This window comes from Myotis yumanensis, unplaced genomic scaffold (genome assembly GCF_028538775.1).
Source record: "Myotis yumanensis isolate MYYU_CA2020_CCGP unplaced genomic scaffold, mMyoYum1.0.hap1 SCAF_4, whole genome shotgun sequence".
In the NCBI taxonomy this organism is placed as follows: Eukaryota; Metazoa; Chordata; class Mammalia; order Chiroptera; family Vespertilionidae; genus Myotis; species Myotis yumanensis.
In genome coordinates, this window is record NW_027223755.1 from 48676118 (window position 1) to 48701147 (window position 25030).

The 25030-nt window shown below is 36.1% G+C and overlaps 1 protein-coding gene across 12 annotated transcripts in view; it reads right to left on the bottom strand.

Moving 5' to 3' along the window:
• MEF2C (myocyte enhancer factor 2C) overlaps positions 1–25030 on the bottom strand; it is a 157870-nt gene that overhangs the window by 68138 nt on the left and 64702 nt on the right. For 10 of the 12 annotated variants that reach the window (XM_070412315.1, XM_070412311.1, XM_070412310.1 and 7 more), the window contains 2 exons: positions 20355–20550; positions 2629–2832 (listed from right to left, as the gene is read on the bottom strand). In XM_070412315.1, coding sequence (XP_070268416.1) covers positions 2629–2832; positions 20355–20408 — 258 coding nt within the window. In that variant the 5' untranslated portion in view covers positions 20409–20550. Of the gene's footprint in view, positions 1–2628; positions 2833–20354; positions 20551–22356; positions 22442–25030 lie in introns of those variants that run through there. The other 2 variants (XM_070412308.1, XM_070412305.1) reach the window with 2 other exon arrangements.

The window sequence follows — 25030 nt, forward strand, 5'->3', positions numbered from 1 at the left end:
ATTTCAGTCTAAATGCTGGGAATCGTATTATTTCTCTCTCCCCGCCAATCCCTTTTTCTGGTGAGTAAACTGTTTTCAGAGGGTTAAGGGAGAGGGGTAATGGTCCAAATGGGAAATATAAAACTAATGACCCTTCATGAAACATATTATGTTCCTCATTAAATTTACTCAGTTAAATGTATTCCATTAAATTAAAATAAATAGGATTTAAAATTTTACCCAGGAGTAGTACCTTAACTCTCCACTTCACATTAGCTCCATTCTAAAAGCAGATTCCTCAAGTCCCTGATGTATCACAGGTTCTTTGGCCTTCAACACAATTTATGTCTAGTGCTGTAGAGGTGTTCAAACTTACTGTGTATAAGAATTGTTGAAAAGCGTGTTATAAATGCAGATTCCTACTCAGATCCCCTCTTCACCAAGAATCTCAGGCATACTGGTTTCAATGAACCGAACTTTGAAAAAGACTCTATGTGGAGGTGACGTACATTCTTGAGTTTATGGCATCCCACTCTACTTTCTCCATCATCTCTGTTATTGCTACAGTGTGGAAAAGGCAAGTAGGTGAAGAATGTGTGATTCATGTAGTTGAGCAGGACAGATGTTAGACTTGTTATTTCATCCAAAGAATCAAGCTATGGAATCTTCAGATTTAGCCTAGGAACCCCTTAGTGTCTTTTGGAGAGATTCAGAGCTTTAATATATTAACTGTAAGATAATAGGGCTGTTTCTTTTTTAAAAACATCACTTTTTAAAGAATTATGTCATAAAGGACTTTCAATTCAATGCCTTTATATTTTAGATGAGAAAACTTCAGCCAGAGAAGTAGCTAACTTGTCACATAGTAAGACTGTGCAAGACAAAGGTTCAAATGCAAGCTCTCTGACTTTCCACCCAGTGTTCTTCTCATGGCCTGTAGAGAAGTCTGGCTCAGACACTCATCTGTCCAAGATTATGAAAGTCTACATAGTGGGTGAAGTTTTAGTTGTCTTAAAGTCACATAGGATATTGCTGAGCAAACCCCTCAGCAGATGAGTTTTCCAGATTTTAAACTCCTTTAAGAAAGTAAATTTTAAAAGTCGACACATTTTCGACAAGTTTAATACGGTTCTTCCACATTTCATATCATGTTAAGGACTAGAGCAGTTCAAGTCTAATGACAAATTCCAAATCAAATTCTTTTGTTGCCCTGAAATGTTTGTTGTAATGATTTTGGAAATGAGATGAAGTTTTGAGTATAGAGTTGTTTTGTGTTTGGAGCTTATGTTAAATGTGTATGAGCAGGAATAGACCGACAGACAGATCAACACACACACACACACACACACACACACACACAAAAGCACCTATGAGATCTGACAGCCGATTAGTGCTGTTCATGTTCATGTTTCTGTATATATTTTCACATTAAATGTGCACATGAATAAAATACTATCTGAAATACACAGTACGTAAGTTTTATAAATGATCTTAAATTTTAAGATTGAAGCAAACACACAATGAAAATCATCAGTCAATGAAAAACAAAAACGATTTGCAGTAATGCAAATCTGAAAGTATTTTAAACACATACCACATTAGGCCTAGTTAACACTCACTTTTGTTTCTCTGAAATTATTTGCTTGTCTTATGAGGCAAAAATTTTAAAAAATTGATCAGAACAATACTTTTACAAAATTTCACAATAAAAGCAAATAGTCTTGGACAATTATAACAAATAAAGTGAAGACGTAAGTGAGAGGCAGATTGATTTGATCAGGGTTAATACTGGATTTTTTCATAATATGGAACCAGTGTAAGCAAGAATGACTTGAACTCTGGCAAACTGACCCTGACTACATACTTTTGAACCATTTGTTAATTTTCTCTTAGTTCTGGGAAAGCAGTCACAATCTAGGCAACAATGAATAGATAGTTAGTTAAGAAAAACAAACAGATGAGGATGGTCCTCCCTACATCTCTTCCTTTTTGGTTTACTAGTCACTGCTTATCAAGGGTACTGTGAGGCAATAGCATTAAAATAGGCTACATGCAAGAACACTTAAAATTGTATGGCAGTGTTACTTATGTTAACAAATCTAAAACTTGTTTGAGATTTATTTATTAAAATATGTTTTTATTGATTTTAGAGAGAGAGGAAGGGATGAGAGAGAAAGAAACATCAATGCAAGAGAGAAACATCAATCAGCTGTCTCCTGTCCACTACTATGCTGGGAAACTAGTCTATACCTAAAAGAAATGATGAGAAGTCATCCAAAATGTGAGTGAGCCGTCCCCTGGCCACCGTTCCAAATCTGCTGACCTGACTTAGCAGTGGACAATGATGACTCACGAAGGATGAGGCCAATAATTGGATACCACTGCCTGATTTCTAGCAAGGACCAGATTCACGTTGTCCCTATCATCATGCCATTCTAACTTGAATTTTGAGGGGGGAAGAAAGGGTGGAGTATTAATTGGGGTGATAACGCTGGGAGCACCTGTGGGAATATGAAATCATAGGAAAAGGAAGGTTGTTCTTGTGCTTGTGTGAGGTGGGGGGGGGGGGGAGAAAAGTGGGGGAGGTCCAAGCAAATCATGTCTCTGCCTCCGAAGTTCGGGGCTCAGCAACCGCGCATGTGCTCTCACCTCCACGATGTCTGAGTTTGTCCGGCTCTCGTGGGGCTCATTGTACTCCGTGTACTTGAGCAGCACCTTGTCCATGTCGGTGCTGGCGTACTGGAACAGCTTGTTGGTGCTGTTGAAGATGATCAGCGCGATCTCACAGTCACACAGCACGCTCAGCTCATACGCCTTCTTCATCAGCCCGAATTTCCTCTTTGTAAATGTCACCTGGGAAAATGAAAGCAGGCAGGTTTTTTGTAAAGAAAAAAGAAATCATGCTTCTTCTTCTTCTTCTTTTTTTCTTTTTTTAAAAACACAGTACTTTTTTTCTTTGTAAAACAAAGCGTGCTGTTGTCAGAGCCCTTGGGCACTAACACATTTGGAAAGGAAGCAAATAAATCTAAAACTAATTTCTGCTCCGAATTTGAAAATGTGTGATTTCTAGCTGGCTGCTGAATGTGAAACTGTAAATGCCAGATTTAATGTAGGGAATTTTAATGAAGGTGACCAGAGTACTGCTCATGGTTTCTTTGAACAATGTGAGATTTAAAAAGAAATTAATTTCAGCATGGTTGACATCCTTCCCTTATAATTAAGTTTGGGACTTTTTTTTCTGACCACTTGAAAACTGGACATGGCATGATGAACGCAGCATTTTACATCTATGTTCAAAAATTCTTAAAATTGTTTAGTCTCATGCCATTTAATTGGAAACACGTGAAGGGATGTGAATGACTGTGCTTTCAGACAGTGTTGTGTTCTGTTTTCTGGAAATCCAGCAGGGAACTGAGAAGTACTCCAGCCATCACACCGTTAGGGGTTTGGTTTCATTCTTCTGTGTATCTTTCTTCCTCTCCCAGGCCAGATACTGTACTGTTATCCTTGCCTTTTCCTTCTTTTAATCTAATCTATTACCAAGTCCCATAATTCCTTCCCTCAAAATGTTTCTCAGGTTCACACTTTCTTGTCTGTTTCCCAGGCGGCTCTATCATTCGAGTCCTTATCAGCTTCCTGCCTGAGATGGTCTCCCTGTCTGGAATCATTCCGTCCTCAATTCATTCCGATCTTCCAAACCTCCTCTCCGCACTGCCTTTCTCCTGACAGGCCTCCGCGATGGCTCCCTGTCTCTGGCTTCCAATACTTCCTACCTGCCAATGCTGCCAAATGCAAACATCTACTTCACGATTCCCAATTTCAGCCCTCTCTTTGATTAAATGCCAGTCTGCCTACCCCAAACCATGAACATTCTTAATTATAAGCCCTCACACAATCCAGTGTTTCCCAGCAGGTCTTTTGTAGAATATCATTTCCATAAAATAATCCTAAATAGAAAAAGTTCAGTGGCCCATTTGGGAAATGGGTATATTAAAGGCCGAGAAACCATTTACATTTTGTTTAACCCACCTCCCAAACCTACAGGATGTTTGTTTCTTCAGAACTAAATTTCTTGAGGCATATATGCTGGATAATGGTGACTAAATTGACTTATTGTTTTCAAAGGCCACTAGTATTTACTTTTGTTCCTCACCTTCCTATACAACTCATCTAGCAGAAGTCAGCTCAGTTTTATCTACTAACTCTTTGTGTCTAATTCTTATATCTAGATTCTTACTCCTTCTCTTTCTCTTCGTCTTTAGACATCCAATGGATGTCCTCCAGTCCTAAGTGTGTCTGTGTGTCCTAGGAATCTCAAAACCCCAAAGCACAAACTCCTTATCTTCACCCTCGCATCTGCTCTCCTTCCTGGATTCCCCATCTCAACATAAACTCAGGCACCCAAACCAGAAACCTCAGCTGAGCTCCGAATCCCCCCCCTCCCGCATCCCACACACCTAAATAAACGTGTTGAGAGGAACTGTGGACTAGCAGACAGACTACCAGGCCCCCCAGTCTCCTCATTCCTCTACACTTTGGTTAATACTTATTGTTTTACCCAGCATTCTTTATTTTTCCTTAGTAGCACTTATTGTATTTTACAATTTGTGTATTTTGTGTGTGATCATTTGTTTAATGTCTGTCTCTTCCACTGCAGTGCTCTACAAGGGCCTGTAGCATTTTCTGTTTTGCTCACTGCTGTATCCCCAGAACAGCAGACACGGATGGGCACATGGTAGATGTCTAGTACAACAAAACTAAACAGGAAAAATAATTATGTGAAGTTTTTAGAAATATCAAATTGATGTATGCTATATAAAATTATGTGATAGCTTTCCCCATGAATATTTTAGCACTAAAAGGATAAATCTATACTTAAAATTATTATATTGTTTTATATTTGTATTGAAGGCCGCATGGTAGAAAGGGAAGAACATGGGGCCCTGGATTTGCAGGCTGAATCTGCTATTTATTAGTCATGAGAAATTCACTTCACTTCTTTGAGTTTGATTTTTCATCTGTAAAATGAAAAGAACACCTACTCAGAATTTCTGTGAGGATTACATAAAATAACGTATGTACAGTATCAAGCATTGTGCTTAAGTTGGAAGCTCAAAAAATCTTAGTTCCTATTCCTTTCTGAGCTGACTTACAGAGAAAAGAACTTACAAAATATATCGGTCTTGGTGGCTTGAAGAGTCTACTGATTAAGGCTATTTGAGGATCTTATTATTCCTTATAGAATGATAAAGTGAACTATAGAATCCCCATTGACCGCTCTTTGGAAAATACAGCATTTAGGTATTTACCAGCCCACATAGCTAGTCAATATGTACTGGGATATGTTAGTTACATTTCAACTTAGACAATTTTTCTTTGTAATAATTGCCAATGTTGCAACTTCTATTTTATTTTATTGATTGTCTTACTAAAGTGCTTCTAACAAAATATAGCTAACATTTTATTTTAATATTTGATTATCATATTAATTTAGAAAATGTTTTATTCTGGTTCATTCAGATGAACCCTAATCAGTATTAAGGATGAGCTAAATAAAGACAGTCATTTGGAATGAATAAAAAAGCATAATCATTAATCATATAGATTTATACAAAATGTCTTTTAATATTTCTTTTAGATGCAATTTAGTTATGCAAATATACCTTCACATTGGTATTTTGTTCCGTGAAATAGGCTACAAAGTAGGTTCAATATAGAAGGCACTGACCCCAAATACTTTCATATACCTAAAACCACTTTTAATCAGACTTTCATGACCACAAACTGTAGGTGGAATGTCTCAATACAGTATGGTTTCTGTTGTACTGAAACCTCAGAATTTAGCACGTTACAACACTCACCATCAAAGTACATTTCAGCACAGAAATATCATTAAAGCCACTATTTGTATTTACTTTTAGGTGCTCCTCAACTTTTGTATAACCAAGCAGGCTGCTGGATAATGCCAAAAGAGTTGGTGCATGTAGTTTCTTGTCATTAAAACTGCAAACTGAAACAATGATGACTATACTGAAACATTTAAGAAAATACCTTCAAAATGTTAATTGCTCTACATTTAATTCTGTACTATGTTCATATTCCTCATAGCATACTCAAAATGTATTTTATAATGCTTTTTCTCGTTGTTCTTAGTTAGATAAAATTATTTTTAAGTATGAAGTTTTCTAAAGAGACCTGGATATTACTCTTCGTTGAAAATATGCCATTCAATGACAGATTGCAATTCAGAGCTTTATGCTTAAATATAACAATATATTGCAATCAATACATTTTTCATAACGTGACAACAGTTTGTGATGGGGACAAGTCTGCTTCTATTTCAGGACCATATTCTGAGCCTTAGGTGAGATGGAAAGCTGTTTTTACAGTCAGTAGGCAAAGACATGCTCTTTTTCAAGTTGAAATGTAACTAACACATCCCAGTACACACTGACAATCCAGGTGCACGGAGAGGAGGATACAGCCAATGTAATTTACATTAGCCCTAGAACTTGAAATTTAGTTTTCAGAATTAGAGAGACTTAATACCTGCAGGGGAAGCAAAATGACTCTGTATACGTAATGACCATTTTATGCTTTTCCTTTACCTCTTGAAACAGCCCCAACTGCAATGATGATGTATTAAGATGTTTCAGCATTAAGTTTTATAGTAACCTCAAGTTTAAATCCTAGCATAAGGCCTAGCGTAATATCGACAATTACTCTAGAACTTACTAGGTATAACTCAGGAACTGAAATTAGAATTTGAAATTGAGAAAAGGCACATTCATTCAATACAGCTCCAGATAATTCAGTCATAAAGAAATTAAGAAAATCTATTTACATAAACATCATTCAATCCAAGCAATTCTTATTGAGCATTTTCTACATGCCAAACCTTATGCTAAGCAATATTTACTGAGCCTTCTCTATGTCAGACTTTTGTGCTAGGGACTGTGGGGTTTCTACTTTGCGTGTATCTCCCTTATTTGTGTCTCTTTCACAGGGCTGAAGAAAGAAATAGTCATTTTAATGCTGAAAAAGAATTTTCTTTATTTTAAATAAAATGTATTATTGGCTAATAGTGTTATATTTTTATCACAGGTAAGTGATCTGAAATTGTACTTTTATCTAGTGTTGGGTGATTTCAGTTTTTGTTTTCTGAACAAATTTTTCTCTAGACTGAGCAAGAAAAATAATAGTAGATGTTAATCTAATCAAGATGAACATGAAAACTTCTAAAGTTTTTTTTTTTTATTATTAATCCTCACCCGAGGATATTTTTCCATTGATTTTTTATTTTTTAGAGAGAGTGAAAGGAAGGGGGAGATACAGAGAGAGAGAGAGAGAGAGAGAGAGAGAGAGAGAGAGACATCAATTGGTTGTCTTCCACACATGCCCTGACCTAGACATGTGCCCCGACCTGGACAAGGGATTGAGCCTGCAGCCGACCGAGGTATGTGCCCTTGATCGGAATCAAACCCCGGACCCTTTAGTCTGCAGGTTAACACTTGACCCACTGAGCCAAAGTGGCTAGGGCTATTTCATACTTTTAACAACTCGCTTCTTACAAAAATTCTTTTTAGCTTCCCTCTGTTTCCATAAAACTACCCTTTCTTGATTCTGCCTATTTCTTTTTTCTAAAATTTATCATTGTTGAAAGTATTACAGATGTCCCCCTTCCACCCAGCCCATTGCCCCTCGCCAGACATTTCTTATGTTGTACTTAGTGAAAACTGATTATGGTATCATGCACCCCCTCCCCCTTCCATCTGGTTCTGTCAGGCTCCCATCATGCTGCAGGGCTTGGTTTAAACGCCAACTTCTTTGCAGCTTTCATTGTCACATTGAGATAAAACTCACTCCTCCTCATTATTGTCCTCTAGAACTTTTACAAACCTTTGTTATGAGACTTATTCTAATATTCCAGAGTTGGGTGTTTATGAGTCTGTTTCTCCTGCTGGCTTTTGAATTCCCTGAAGACCCCCACTCTGGCCTCACATAGGCTCTGACTGGTGGACATTCAATGAATGTTTGTGGAAGGAGTGGATTATGGAATGGAAATAGACTCTATGTTAAAGTCTGAATGCCTTTTAGATAATCTCTAAAAAACAAGGGATTTGGGGTATATATGTTTTACTAAAAGTTTAACATGTTAGAGACAGGAAGCTTGAGAGAAAGGAACTATTCCACCTTGGAATATATAACAGAGAAACCAGAGAATGTCTAGAGAGAAATACATATGTATATACGCTCTAGATTTTAAGAAAAAGATATATCATGAAGTTCAGAGAAAAGCCTTTATTCCTTGCCCAGATGACTCACCAGGAAGGAGGGAAAAGTGTGAAAATAAAATTTTAATTTTACAATCACAGGATACAGATATAAAGGGAGGGATCTAGGAGTTCAGGATGACTGCATTTGTTAAGCAAACATTTATTGAACTTTCTAACGAGTTTATATTTTCAAAGAGCATGTATTTGACAAAGTGTTTGATTAAATCCTCATCACAACATTATAGATTTGAGACTGGCTGGCAGTAATTTTGATAATTTAAATATGAATTAATTGGTCAGTGTTGAGTTTAAGGGACTGTCTCTAGAAAGGGCCATAGAGTTTAGTAACTTTCCTGTCTCAGGCAACATTTTTATCAGTGGTTAAGATGAAGATGTAGATGGCAAGCATATAACATAAACTTGGATGGTAACCCAACAGGTAGTAGAGGCTCTATTCAAAGCTCCCTCTACAGACTGGCAAGATGGGTCATAAACAACAAGATGAAATGGAGACAATCTTAGTCTTCGTTCGCATTAAAGAAAACAATTACACGAGCTCAGGTTGGAAGAAAACTGATGTGATAGCTGCTTTTGGGGAAAAGGATCTAAAGTTATAGTGTTCCAATGTGGGAATTAATTATTCTAGTGACTTTTTTTGTTAGTCAGAACTAATTATTGGAACTCTATTCAGTTCTGAGAATTACATTTTAAGAAGACACTGACAAAATTAGAGAGGCTATAGGATGGCAAACAGGTTAATGTAGGATCTGAGAAATCTTAAGGTTATTTGAAATGTTTAACCCAGAAAACAGAGTTAAATGCCAAAAATAAAGTGAAATGCCAAACATTTCCCAAATCTGAAGACCTGTGGCCAAGACGAGAGGCAAATGAGTTATTTTGTTTTGTTCAATGGAGAATTAGAAAGTATGGTTGAAAATCATAAAGAGGTTCAAATAGGAGAAAATCTAGTGACGAAAATTGTCCATGAGTGGACCAAGTCTCAAGAACTAAGAAATAGTTCATTCCTGAATATGTTCAAGTAAAGCTGCATATCAAGGAAGGTGTTTCTGAACTCAACAGGAAGCTGGAGTAGAGACCTTTAAAATATCTACTCCAGATTTCGGATGCTCAGATTCTATGCCTAGGTAGCATAGACTTGTGGGTCAAGGGGAAGATTATGGTTAAAAACAAAAATACATTTCTGCAATTTCATTCTACAAAATGTGTTAGGTTTTGGTTACTCAACCTCATCAATATATTATCATAATCATCTCTAATTTCCATATCCTAAGATATAAATGGGGTATAACTACTAAGATATAACTACTTTTTGTAGTTAGAAGAGACTGTAAAAGATTTGAGTAGACAATGTTAAATTAGACATAGTGCTGAAAATGCATAGAAAAATTATCCAGATTAATAAAATAGGAAATTCACATTACTCAACCATTTTTACTATTTTTAAAGCAGTATATACATCATTACTGGGCAGTTCGGTAAAAATATGGAATTGGAAATCAAGTCTGAGCTCTGACATTTATAAGCTGTGTGCCCTTAGATAAATTGTTTGACTTACCTGAACCCTGTTTCCTCACTTGTAAAATGGAGTTAATAACAGGCATCTTACAAAGTTGTTATGAGACTTAAATTAAGATATATATATATATATATATATGTAAGTGACTTGTTGTCAGTGAAACACTATCCAAGGTATGCAGTATTTTTCCTCTGATGTGTCAGGCTCAGTCACTTCTTGTTACATACTGCTCTCCTAGGACCTGCCAACTTGTGTTACCATTATTATGTCTAGATCAGTTTCTCTCTCAAGTAGACCTTGAGCTTTCCTTGAAAGCCCAGAATATCTCCTGTCTGATCTCATAACCCAAAGTCCCAGAACAATACTTGGCTAAATAGTTGTTGAATGAATGAATGGATAGATGGATGGAGAATTATGAATTTTTGCAAGCTAAATGAATGGCTAAAAAGAAATTTCTATGCATGCTTAAACTATATGAATAGAAAGTTTGCCCCTGAGAGAGGAAAATTTCACATATTTTTCTCTTTTTTTTGTGGCTGTCATATTGACTTACAGTAAAATGTACTTTGGTAAAACTAAGTACGATAAAAATTAGACTGGATCAAATTGTGTGTGTGGGTTTGTTAGTGAAATTGGAGCATATCATATTTCTTATAGTTGTATTTAGATAACAGTGTTGACTATTTGGTGAATGTTTCCTAAGAAGTTCGAAGACTTTATAAGTTATCTCACTACATTCGACAGTATCTCTTTAAAGTTATTATTTGGCACAGTTTATCATCCCCATTTCTCAGAGGAGGCTGTAGACAAAGGCATGAATTGCCTTACAAAGGTCACAAAACTAGTCCCTGGATGAACTAGAAATAGAACCTTCTTCACACAAAGTTCATCTCTCTTTCCCTTAGTCAGGGTTCTTTCCCTCTTTTAGATAATTGCACTTCAGGGGCTTAAATTCAGCACAGCATGGACCGGTCAACTGCTCATTGAGCAGTGTACAGGTCCATTAAGAACTGTCAGCAATTCTGAGGAGTACAAGCAAAGTAGTACATGCCATATTAATTAATGTAAGGGTAGTTATCTAGGTTAAAGTAAAAAATAATGCTAATAATACTAAAATTGAGAAGTTGGTTTCTAGGTTCTGACAATAAACCAAAGCTTGTTTTGTGTGAACTCTGCAGAAACTCTGCCCTGAGACCTCCAGCCGTTCCCACTAAAGCCCGTGACAACCACAGGCATCACCAGTGGGCACACACTAGTTCCATATTTATGACTGTTTATTTAAATTTCACAAAGTGAGAAACAGTTTTGGTTGGTAGCAAATACAGTTCTGTTTACTCACCAGAATAAAAAAGGTGGGTCTTTGATTTGCGCACAGGCAGTATAAATGACAAGTTCTAAAAACAGAGGACAACTCCTGCACCATTTCCTACAGGAATAGGTAAATTAGTTTGACTACTGTGTAGTGGAAAGGACATTTAATAATGAGACTCCACACCACACACATGCCTCCTCCATTCATCCTCCTAATCCCAGCTCCATTCATAAAGCCACCTCAGGAGAACTTTCCTGCATGTTAACTGGGAGTCTCTGCACCTTAAAGGGTCCTGAATCAATAAAAGCAAAAGGACTTTGGAAACATCAGCTATACACATCTATGAGAACCATTGAGGCCTAACACCAAATTACTTCAGGCACAATAATTACTAAGGGAAGCAACAATAATTTTATCTACGGGTCCCCAATACTTCTTCCCACTAAGCAAGGTACTTTAGACCTAATCTTTTTAAAATTTACTTTATTTTTTTATTTTCTTTTATGGTCCTCATAATTAAAACATCTTTATGGTGGAAAGTATTACATATGTCCCCTTTTTTCCATTGACCTCTTCTAGCCCACCCCTGCCTTCTGCCCCAGGCCTTAATGCAACTGCTCAGTGAGTCTGCTCAGTGAGCAGGCAACATTTTACTCATTTCTTTAGCTCACAAAGTAATATTAGTTTATTTGTTTTAGAATGTTTGGGACGGTGGCAGAAAGATACTTGACTTTGGGTGGTGACTGCATGATGCAGTGTGCAGATGATGTGTTATAGAGTTGTATACTTGAAACCTATATGGCTTTATTAACCAATGTCACCCCAATAAATTCAATTAAAAAAACACATTTCATTTTCCAGTTAATTTGCTAGCACAGAAGATGGTACCCTGTGGACAAACTCAGGCATTGATGACTCTGGGTTGAAGAATGATTCCGAACAACTGGATACAGGGTGAAGAAGTTTTAAGGATGTCTTAAAGCAATTATTTACCTTAAATTTTCCTTTTACTGTAAAAGAATGCTATGATAAAAATCTAAGTGTAGCTAAACCTAAAAGAGTTTTTTTCAATTAAAAAAAGCAAATTCGAAGGGAAAAGAAAAACAGAATCTGGGACTATTAATATACTCAGCTAATTCTATTTTCAAAGTTTAGAGGTTTCATCTTTTTTTTTTTTTCTCACTAGAGTAATGATGAATATAACCCTCATCCTAGGAAAATATTTTAGATCCGCTCCTCCTTACCCCATCTTGATAATCAGTTTCCTCCCAGTTAAGGAAATGGAGTGACTAATGAGTGACAAGACGGACAGTTCAGAGACACAATGCACTCTCTAATTCAGAGCCACTAGGGTCTTCCTATGTGTTTAAAGGGTTAGGGATGGAGTCAAGAGTCTGCAAAGACAATCTCTAATTGAAAAAAAGGGAAATGCCCTCTTAAATGCTCTTTTTTTCTTCCTTTGGCTTGCTCCTGACAGTAAGTAATGGTACAACTGTTCTAAAGTATTCCTCTTCAATTTTTATTTTGTTTAATTCAGCCTGTCATTAGAAAGGCTTGCGAGCTTCAGGCCTGATGATTACTCTCGGTGGGAGGAAGTAATGCCGCTGCAGACTTGTATCCCAGACAAGCGCTCCTTTATACAATGACGGGCCTGCCTGGGTAAATGAAAGGCCCTTTAAAGAGCAGTGAGGGACTCTGGTAAGCAGACTGCTACCATGTGCTCGTGACCCTCCAGCATGACTTGCGAGGACGGGATGGCAGTGTGCTCGGGCTGCAAAGAGGACTATTGTCCTCGTTAGCCTCGAGCAACTTGAGCGGCTTTCCCTGCAATGCAGGGATGTCCAAAAGGGTTTTGAGCAGTAGTTCCAAAAGTTCTGAACATGACAAAGGATTAAAATACGGGGCTTAGAGTATGGAATTTAGAGCTCTACCAACCCCTCACCCTAAGTCAACACCCTAAACCCCCAAATAAAACTTTAAATCTTAAGCACGGCCCATTAAAACAAAGACAACACAATGGATGGGTTAAAATTAAATAATTAAATGCATATTAATAAACCTGAGTGTTTATTAACAAACTCATAGAGTCTGGGTTTTCAACTTTGTGATAGCTGATTCCTGATATATTTGTCTACATGAGGCAAAGGAAGAAGGATGAGCTACAATTCTTAATCTTACCAGTATTTAAAAGATTTTATTGTGGTACATTTTTAAGCCTAAGAATGTTTTGGATTTTAAAAAGAGAAGACTATAGCATGATATATTTTTTAATTTTTTATATGTGCTATATATGTTCAGGTCTGCTTGGTTTGATAAAGGGATGATTTACATTCTAAATCCGACCTATAGATGCAGTCATAAAATAAATACCTCTATTTCTCCATACCTCAGATATATAAAATACATAATCTGAATCTGAGAAGAATAAAATAAACCAGGTTCATATTTTGGGGGCAAAACATGTTTACTAGTTTAACAAAGCCAAAATGTACCTAAGGTAAAGGTCAAAGACTGCTGCATTCCCTGCTGAGCGAATGCTCAGGAAGCACATTTGTCTACGTTTCCTGTCATAACAGGAAGAGTGTAACTTCTTCCTTTCCACAATGGCTTCACGTTTACCGCCTAACTCCAATATTTTCTCCCTCAGGGCCTTCCAAATCCATCCTTGCAAGACAGAAGGCAGGAGGCTGTCTCCGCTGTAGTTTCCAAACAGTTACATTTGTTGAAATGTTATTTAAATGTTAGTGATTTCTTAAGCTAAACTGCTCCAACTTAAAATTAAAAGTCAAATTTCCAAACATTTAGAGTGATTCTCTTATTCCTATTAGTGGTCCAACGTATTTCAAAGAAATGCAAATATATATCTATATTATGGAATTTCCTTTGGTTCAATTTAACTATGCAATTTTTTAAACCAAAGTCATTATTTGGGGCGGGGGTGGGGGGGTGGGGGAGGAGGGTTAGTGTTCCAAATTGTCTTCAATAAGAGTATGTTGGGACGTAAATTTTCAAAATATTTTTCACCATAATAATTTTTGAAGGAGCTCATTTTAAGTGAATAAATTACAAAGTTAAAGTAAGTCTAGACTGCAAAGGGCATGGCTTTTGAGACAATCAACATGTTCTTTAATCTACAGTTTGGAAGAAACATTTTGGTTTATGTGGTCTATTTATAATGTTAATATTTTTAGTGTTGGTTTGCCAGTAATACGATGTCACACAGAGTTTGTGCATTTGCAAAGCCAAAGGTGACTTGTAGCAGACAAGGTGTGTGCATGCGTTCACAGAAGTGGAAGGTGCTATTATATGTCAACCCTGCACACAAAATGACTGAGGTACAATAAGCCCACACCTCAGAATTTTTATAAATTACAGTTTTAGCTGGAAATTATATGAGATACACAAATTAGGCAAACAACAAAAAGTCTTGAAGCCCTCACGTTTAAGCAGAGCTTATTTCTTAAATCTAGTGATAGAATTCTAGAGGAACAGTTTCCTTTTTCTTGTTAGCATTTTGGCCTTCCTTGGATTTTTCTGGCAGTAGAGGAGTAGATCTGGCTTACATAAATATAAAAGGTTTCACACCTATGGGATGTATAGTAAGTGTGTAGTGCATTTCACTATGATTCAACTGTATGGGGGGAGACCATTTGTGTACTGTTTCCAAATTGCTAGGAATACAACACAAATGAACGGCTTCATATCATGGCTGTTAGACATCTGAGCACTTTTCTTTGATTTGAAAATTCTCAAAAGTCTCTTTCATCACCAGGAATTCCAACAAAACCTTTTCCCCTTGGTGATTTGAAGATTAATGAATGAATGGTTTAACTTATATGCATGGGAATCTTTAAGTAGGCACCCACAGGATGCATCAATATACCCTATAATTCAATCCTAAGATGTCCTGATATATTACTATGATACATGCTAATTTTATTTCTATAAAATGAGTTTAATAAAAGTTTTAATATGAGTTTAGAGGAGGCAGCCAGCTGTTAAGAAATAATACTGAGGGGGAAAAGGCAAAAAAAAAAAGTCTTCATAATGAGGTATTTGCAGGTTTATTTTGGATTTAGAGGTAGAAACATCAACACTTGCAGTGATGGAACATTTTATTCACTTGATCTGAAACAAGGTTCCAGATATTCATTGCCTAACATGGATAACTCTTCTATAGTATTTAAAGTATAATTTCCTCTCAAATACTATTCACTTACTTGATATGCATACAAGCAACTGACAAGTCTGGATGTTTTGTTTGTGGAGATGACGAAAGAAAACAGTGCGACTAGATTACTTTGCTCTTTTAACGCATGGTTCGCAATTCATCAGAGTTATATTCTTGAATAAGCAATTTATTTGTATTTCCAAATTACCCAAATCCTCACATTTAAAGAGTGAATCTATCTCAATTTCAACAAATATTATATTAGGTTAGTGGGGTGTGACTCTCAAATTTAAAACTGTAATTAGCCCTTTTAGTTACTAATATGTATTCTGGATTATCTATCACCTTGAAGGAATGAATGTCACAGTAAAAATCCTATTGAAATTTTAGGCAACATTCTAAGATTAATCTAAAATAGTGGGAAACAGGAAATGGAGTGAACTTTGTTTCTTTTTAAAAGAGAGTCACTTGAGGAAATCAATACATCTCAAGAGAAAAAGTTAAAAAATTTAACAGCTATGAACTCTGAATTCCTTTTAGCCATAAGGGGATTCTGCTGTTCTATTAACAGGAGAATGTTGCTAATTGTCTTTAATTTGTGCTCCAATTATTGCACTGATAATTATATAAAATTTTGTTTGCTGGCAAAAACTATTAGTGTGCCAGATCTGATGAAAGAAAAGAACTTAAGGCATTTTTCTTCCTGTCCACCAGCCATCCTCTTCCATCATCCGGCTCTGGGTCTGAAATGACTCTCTCACCCCTTTTGCTTCTAAAGACTCCCTTGTGCTCCTGCTCTACTCTGTTCCACGTTCCTTCCATCTCCCTGATACTCTTTTTAAGGTAAAACCCTCGTGAAATTAAAGTTCAGGTACCATTCTTCAGTGTACTATACAGAGCAGGAGTTGCTTGCGTGGAAATCACATTAACTATAACACAATAACTCATGGTTCAAAGAGCATGTGTCTTAATAGGAATAGCTTAATAAGGAAATTTATTGAGCACTTATTCTATGTTAGATATGTTACCTTTATCCCCTAATTTAATGATCTCAATGACTCAACGAGGTGGGTACTATTTTTTTAAAATCCTCAATCTACTACTGATGAGGGAACTGATGAGGTTCAGAGAGGTTAAGGCGCTTGATGGAGAGAAATACAGCTGGCAGGTGGCAGAACTGGGACAAGATCTAGGTTTGTGTGTTCCTCAAACCGTGCTCATTGCCATTATATTATACAGGGTGCAGCAGGATGTAATTGGGAAAAGCTATGACCTAAAACTATGTTCTTAGCTATTACGGTATACAGGATGGAAGAAGATTTAATTGAGAAAAACAAAATTATTGTGACTCTCAAATTTGAGAGTAACACAAATTTGAGAGTAACACTTGGTGGAGTATCACAAGATGTTTTGTGTTTCAATCTGAAAGATTTGGGCTCAAATTTTGGCCACCTCCTGGTATTGACTGAGTTCAAAGCTTTGCATGATCTGGCCTCTGCCTAAAATTCAATCTTTTCTCTCATTTCTCTAAAGTTATATGAACCACGGTCAAGTTCCACGGGCTTTTCTTCAGCTGCCTCGTTTGTTTCCTCTGGAATGTTGTCACCTGCCTGACTCTCACTATCTTAGTGATCCCATCTTTAGCATTTCCTCAGAGAGGTGTTTCCCCGACCCCCAATCTAAATAAAGTACCTCCTGTTATTCATTCATAGCACTTTCATAGTTTCATTCATAACACATATGAACAAAACTTTCTTATATATTTGCATATTTCATGGCTGACTCATCCCACTGGGCCAGTGGCCTACAACCTACGACCCACAGGCCAAATCCGGCCTGCCCCCACTACCCTCTTTTTATCAGTAAAGTTTTATTCTACACAGGCACATTCATTCACCTGCATTTTGTCCATGGCTGCTTTCATTACTGGGGCAGAGGCAAGTCGTTGAGACAGACACTATGTGTATGGATCACAAGGCCAAAATTATTTGCTATCTGGCCTTTGACAGAAAAAGTTTGATGACTTCTGCAGCAGTTGATAAGCTGGATGAGATTCCTCTTGTTGACCACTGCATCTTAATGCTGGGCACATTGCAATCTAATAGTATTAGTTGATTTAGTAAATTAATAAATTATTCAGCTGTAAATGGGGTGGATAAGGATGAAATGAAATAATATATATGTAGTTCTCAGAACTTGTAGCTGCTTTTATTAAGGTATCTGAAAATTTCTGCAAGGCAAATGGAGAATTCAGGATTTTATTTTATTTTTATATACTTGCTTAAGAAACCCACCTTGGTTAAGCTAGAAATTCAGTAGTCTTCATAAACTTAGAAACTCTGGGACATTTTTTAAAAATTTAAAAAGCTGTTAATATTTTTCCTCCCCTAAACTATTACATATATCAATTGGAGTTTCTGAATTTTAGCTGTTCCCTCCTTCCATTATGAAAGATAAAATATGGGCAAAATTCAATTTAAACAGTAAGCTGCTCTGTTTTACAACAGTTTTATTTCTTAATGATATACAATTTATCACATCCGCTCTGCAATATTTCATTTCACACTTGACGCCAGTATTTCTTATTCTGTAAAAATAACACCCTGTTCCCCGTATTGCCAAATAAACACCTGCAAGGGCAGAGCCGGCTTTCGCTACTTTTAAGAAAAGGTGACTGTGAACCATTGTGCGAGGCTCCGCCAAGGGGGCTACGGTGGGGGAAGCTTCAAAAAGGGCACAGCAGTTAACTTTTTCTTCCCAACTCGTGAACACATAGCTTAAAGGAAGCCCAGTTTAGGGGAGCCTCCATCGTTCGTCTGATACGCTTTAGCAGATTTGCTGGGGTTGATTATTAGAAGTGACCTACCTCTTTTAAGCTCTCTCCCAAATGGTTCTCAGGACCACTCTTGTGGTAGGTGAGAGGCACACATGACAAACATTTATAAGAAAGATGGCTGTTGAAGATTGCCAATGGCCATCTAAGATAGCCACTGAAACATATGTTAAAACGTGGAAGTTTTCAATTTTACTAATTACATTTAAGAGTATTGAATTAAAGGGTCTACTGTACCTAAAGACTAAAAAAAAAAAAAAAAAAAAGATCCTAAATTCTATAGGATAAAATAAAAAATTTGTCTTCAGGATAAATAAAAAAATAAACTAAGCTGAATTTAAATGATTTTTCTTCTCTTAAAGTTAATATGACTTCCAACATAGGTGAGAGTTATAGCATCTGTAGACACAACTATATTTAAATTAAGAAGAGATGTTCAATTATTAGCTCAAAAGTATGGTGTTAAAATTCATGTATCCCTGTGTGAGTTTTATGTTCCTTTATAAAGCATAATAAAAGCTCATGAATTCCACCTGCACAAATTTTCTTCTCTCTTTGCAAGCAAAAGATATGATGGATTTCATGAGCCTAAAAATTAGTTGGTATTATTAATGAAGTATAAGTGCTAATTCATATAACTTTTGACTACAACCGAAATAAATTCTAGTCCAAATAGCTGGGTCCAAGCAGTCAATGGTACATGATGTTCAATATTTCAGTTTTAATTTTAATCTATAAACCAAGTAAAAATACTGTGGTTTTATATTGAAAAAAAATTATTGCTTTTTGGCTTGACCCATAGCAATAAACAATATGTAAGAAAAGCACTGAAGAAATACATTATAAATCTTAGCATTAGTCATCCTTTAGCTTAATTTTCAGCTAAAAATATTTCAAGTCATATGTACCTTGAATATAACAATTTAAGGAATCATAAACATAAAAATCTAAAAAGTTTCTTTACCTCTTAATAGCATACTGGCTTTGACAGCATAAATAACAACTTCTATCCACTTTAATTTACACAGGTAGCAACATAACATTTTAAACCATGAATCAGTTCTAGTCTCGCTTAGTGTTCCAAAGAGATAGAAAGGGATGGTACAGGAGAGAGAGGGTCTTTATTTGGGGGAAATTACAGTTTTGTGGGGCATCTCCAAAGCTGTCCTCTTAAGCTTTCCCTAGTGTAAATGGGGCAAAAGCAAAAAGATTCTTCTTCTCCAAGGACAAGGAATGCCTGCTTTACAGGTCCCATTATCCACAGCAATGGCTGTGATCTGACGTATTGTAGTTTCCCCCAGGAATCATTATTTGATATTTAACATCAGAATACATACAAACCGCCCACCTCTCCTTACATGGCCTCGCTAAACCCACTCTCTCCAAGTATGAAGGAAAATAGAGTCAAATGACAGATATTCATGATATACAACTCTGCTGAATGGAGCATTTGGAAGTATAATCAATGTCTTTAGAAAAGATCAATTGTATCACACAGATATCACAGGAGTTCTAGAAAAAAATTATAGCATCATCTGCCTCTATGTGTACAAAAGTCAGGGTTTAAAGAAAATGGTACGAATTAATACTTCTTGCCTATATGTTTTAAATTAATATTTTATGTGGGTATTTTCTTTGTTGTTGTTGTTAGGTCATGTTAAATATTTTGGATGTATTTCAAAGCCTGTGAATAGAATGAAAGTGATTTTCTTCAGGATATTTAGCTTATTATATAAACGTTTTAAATAGATGACCACAAAAGGCCTTGTGCCCATGAATAGAAGAATATCTTCGTTCAATGATGCGTGCAATGTAGCAATGTCATGCTTATTAACTCTTGATTATTAAGCTATTTATATTACACAAGTACAGCTTGCACTTAGAATTCAGGTTGAAGCAAAAAGTGAATGATCATGAATATGTAAACTGCATTTCTAAAAGATGTGATTTTTTTCTCTTTACATATATATGGTGTCCCCAAAATGTATACACAGGTAAACAGCTGATAGCTCAACTTTGAAAATGTATTTTAATAAACACCGCCTTTATAATTATTCAAAGCGTGTATACACTTTTGGGGGGACACCCTACATATATAAGAGACTATTAGCACTTAAACTGGCCATGTTTAATTCACTGACACTTCTCTTAAGTTCAAAACGTTCTCAGGACCCTTAACATATCTGGGGGAAATGTAATAAACAGTCCATGTTAAGTAATGACACAAAAAAGTTTTCCCCACTCACCTGTCTGTTACGTTCATCCATAATCCTCGTGATCTGAATCTTTTTTCTCCCCATAGTCCCCGTTTTTCTTCTCTCTCTCGTCCCTGAAATTATGTATTTTTTCCTTCCTTTTCTTTCTCTTTCCTGTTTCCTCCAAACAAACCTCCTTCTTCAGCACTTGCACTGCTCAGTTCCCGAATTCCTGCATTCGTTCCTGCTGAAGAACAACAACACAAATTCAGTACCCCTTTAACAGCAAGTCAGTTTCAGAAGCACTCTCATATTCTAATTATTAAAAAGCAACAACTACATGGCAGGAAGCCAATCAAATGAATGAAAATAAGTGCTTACTAAAAGTTCATGGTCTATCACATGCAGGAGCACATAAAGTAGGTTCTGTTTGTTTTCATAATGAAAATAATCTCATAAGTAATTTAACAAGTCATTTAAAGGATGAAACCTATGCTTTAAAGGCCGACAGTTGAAATGTATCTTTTGCAGAGTTTCTTAATATTTTTAAAATAAAATTAGGTGACTATTTGCAGCCTTCTGTTGTGAAAAATTACCTAAATCAGAGAGTTAATGAACCTTTATGTACCTGTGTATGCTAAGCAGGCAGCTAATTCATTTCTGAAGGGAAAACAATTGTGTGTTTTGACAGCAGAGGTGATAATGTCCCTCGTTATGCAAATAGGATGGACGATTATGAAAGTGCTATTTGATATATGTAAATGTCAACTAATTCAAATCTAAATCCTTTCATCTTACTTTTAAAAAGTCACCGCTATGAGAACACTGTAAAAAGCATACGGGATCTTTAATTTTACATAACCAGCAGCTCTCAGCAGTGAGATCTTGTCCTTTTGAAAGCCCTTAAGCTACATCTTCAGTACAAGAATCCAAAAAGATAATCATTCATAAAAAGAAAAGAATTAGAGTATTATTTCATTTATAACTACACTTTTTATAATAAGCCATCAGTTTTTTAAATTTAAATATTTTAAAAAGACATGTCATATCTCTTTGGGGAGTAAGACACAAAATGACAGAAACTTGCTATTATGTACTGGATATCTTTAGATGACGAATTAATATTAATGAAATGAACATCAGTAATATAAGGTAAACCCAGAAAATCCAGAGTATCAAAAGTATATATTTTACTTTGCTTTAAAGTACATCTGAAAATGTTTAAATGTAATGAAAGTGAATTGCCGTGAAATGTGGAAGTTAACAAGAAAGCATTCCACAATGGCTTCTTCATTTGTAAACAACAGCTTCGATTCTTCTATCCCATCTCATGTCAAAGAACGCAGCTACTTTACACATTGCTCAGCATTTCCCTGTTTATTTTAGTTGGTGTCTGACGACCAACCTGGTAAATTCCCACATTTATTATGTAATGTTAATCCAAAGTCCTGGCTATTTAATAGATTAATTGGCTCCAATTCAAAGTTATTGGAACAGGAAAGCTGTTATATACTTGCCCTGATCATCAGCTCTCTTTTGATTTTTTAACTTAATTTCTAAATTCTTTATCACCTTGAGTAATTTTTTTTTAATTTTAAGTTTTCTGATGATCTAATTGGAGAAGCTATTATGATATAATTAGTTCTGGTGGATTAGCTGCTGCTTAAATACTAAGACCATCCACTCTCTTCTGCCCAATGCCTATCTATTAAACTGCAGCTCACTCCTGCCTCTGAGAATACATGTATTGAGTAACATCATGACCACACAGTGCTCATCAAAAACTAGTTATTACTCTAGCGGTAATTTTAAATGTTGGAAGTAGTTCAAAAGTTTTAAAGAGTTATATACTAGTAAATAACATACATTTGACAAACATACATGAAAAAATTAGCTATTCTAAGGCATATTAAATCACATTAAGGTACAAAAAAATCCACAAAGCACAATTGCATCATATATTCACTGTTGCCATTGTCCATTTATCTATTTTTAGAAATGGTCTTAAATATCACTCAACTGGGCAACTTTCCTGTGTTTCCTATGGTCTTACCTTAGAAGCAAGCAGCACGTTAGAATGGCATTTCCCATGCATGTGCAAGACCCCACAGACACAAACAGGCTTCCTCTATTACAGAAAAGCCAACCCATGAATCCACAGCAAATGCAAATGGGACAATTTCCTTTCTTTCATTTAGCTAAGGCCCGTGGTGGCACTAGTGGCTTACAGGACTATGCCTGCCTAAGCGCTTGTTCACTTTAAGGTGGAAGGTCAGGGTGAACAGATTAGAGTGCGGTGACAAGGCAGACGAGACTAGAACTTCTACAGATGCCGATTTCAAAATACACATAACCAGACAAGTAGAGAAACATCCCTGGAGAAAAAAGCCTCCTCAGAGAGACAGAGAGAGTTCCTGATGAACCAAACTTAGAAGAGTTCCTCCCTATCACCACCCGGTTGTTTCACAACTTTGTAATGAGGGACACTTTTTAAAAAGAGCAAAGCAAGGATTTTTTTTTTTGAATTCTCAAAACAGAAACATTTATATGTATATGTCATATATATATATATATATATATATATACACACACATATATATGTACATACATATAATAGTTGATAAAAATGCCACTGAATATATTTTTCTATTTGAAATATGCAAGGTAATGTATAGAGAAGCAAGTATAAATTTCAATAAAATTAAAATATTTTCTTTTTTGCCATAAAAATAAAGATTTCTTCAAGTGTTGCCTTTTGAACATTTCTACAATGCAAATTTTACATTAAGTATATATGCAGAATACTAGGTGGTGATAATGTGACTGTTTTCCTGAAGAAATGTGTCATGGGACACATGGCTTAGAACATTGGATTGTGAGTCATGACATTTCAAGGCTGTCAGTAAAAATTCAGAGAGTTAGGAAGGTCAACAACAGCTCAGTAGCTGTTTTCTTAGCATAACAATTTCTCTAACCTGATTTTTATGCAAAAATTATATTGTAAGGTTGGTTTCAAGTATTCATTTGTAGGAAGCCTAGAGAGGATGAAAAAGAGATTATATAACTTTACTAATCTGTAAAATTGTTTTGTATGCGTATGAAGAAAAGAATATAATAGCTAAACTACACGTAGTAGAATTTCAAGTTATGCTGAAAACTTTCATTACGTACAATCAACCATAAGCTTAAAATAATTCCAGCAGGCTTGCCGCTACTTCTTTCCACATGAAAGAAGCATTCTTGGAAAATGACAGAGTCCCATAGAAACAATCGGTAATTAAAAAAAAATAGAAAGAAAAAGAAATTCTCTACCACAGTTATATTCTATAGAGTCTTCTGCATTGTTTTTCTGTTGGCCAACCTAAATATGAGAAAAACAAAATCAGGCTGCTTACTAAAAAGGGGAACTTCAGCATGGAAGGCTTCTGCTCACTTTGAGTTTGGCATAAGCAGACACACGAAGGCAAAGTGGTGTGAGACCCAAGTAGAGAAGAATTTCTTGTGGACAGATGCTAAAGATCCTTCTCCCACTGGCTCTCTCACTTATAAACCAGTTCCCTTGAGTGATACACACATCCCGCCTCCCTTCCCCCTCTCCTCTCCCTCCCTCTTTTCTTACTGCCTCTCTCCCTCTCTTCCTCCCTCCCAGCCTCCTACAAATCCCTCCCAGTAACACAGAAGAGTCTTGACAGAATGGCAGGAAACACGCACAGACTGGTCAGGGAAGGATATGATGTCAGCAACCACGAACAATAAAAGGTGTAAAGGTGCTTCCTTCCCTAAACTGTTCCAGAAGTGTAAAATGGGAACCAAAACTCTTCACTTCCTTCTCTGAGCTGAGCTGTCTGAGTGTGCTGTGCTGCACACCCCACACAGAGGCCTTGGAGAGGTTCAGATAAGGGACAATGAGTGAAATCCAGACACGGGGACGACATTTTTAATTTCTATTTTTAAAATACCTGCGAAAAATCAATTTTAGCTCTAGGTCAGTATTTCTGCCTCACCGCTTTAAGAAACAGAGATGAGAAAACCAACAAGTTCACTTTTGGTGGAGAAGATATGTCGCGATTACTATTTATCATGCCTCAGAAAAATCAGAGTGAATGTGGCCACATAATTTTAATTTATTCTTTGTGGCAAATGAAGAGTTGTATGCAGTGAAAAAGTCATCATATGAATACATGTAGATACGTCATATTTTTGGGAAAATATAAAAATCACAAAAATTGCCCCACAAAACCAATGTTGGTAAAATAAAGTGATTACTTCTTTGTCCTCGTGGTTAAAAGAGGACAGAGACTGGGTGGGTAGAATAGATTCCTATGATATTAAAGCCCTCGAAGTTCTTTTAGAAAAATTCAGACTATGAACCAAAGTAACATACCAACTTTCAGTATATAGTGAAACTATTTATTTTAATCGCATCGCTGTTAGTTTCTTTCTAACCTGGAAATGGCAGTCTACCATAAGGTTTCTGTAGGAAGAAAACCACATATCAAGTGATCTGAGTCATCTTCAGATTTCAATCATCTTCCCACAACACTTTGATTTAGAAATTAAACATAACCTTCAGTTATGTGTTTTGATCTTAGAGTGAAACTGCCATGCCACATTAAAAGATGTGGGAAGAAATTAATTCTCTCCTGCTAAACTTACCTTTGCAAAGCGTGTATTTTGCTATAATAAGCACAATGCAGGCACTTAAATAAAAACAGCCTATGAATAAT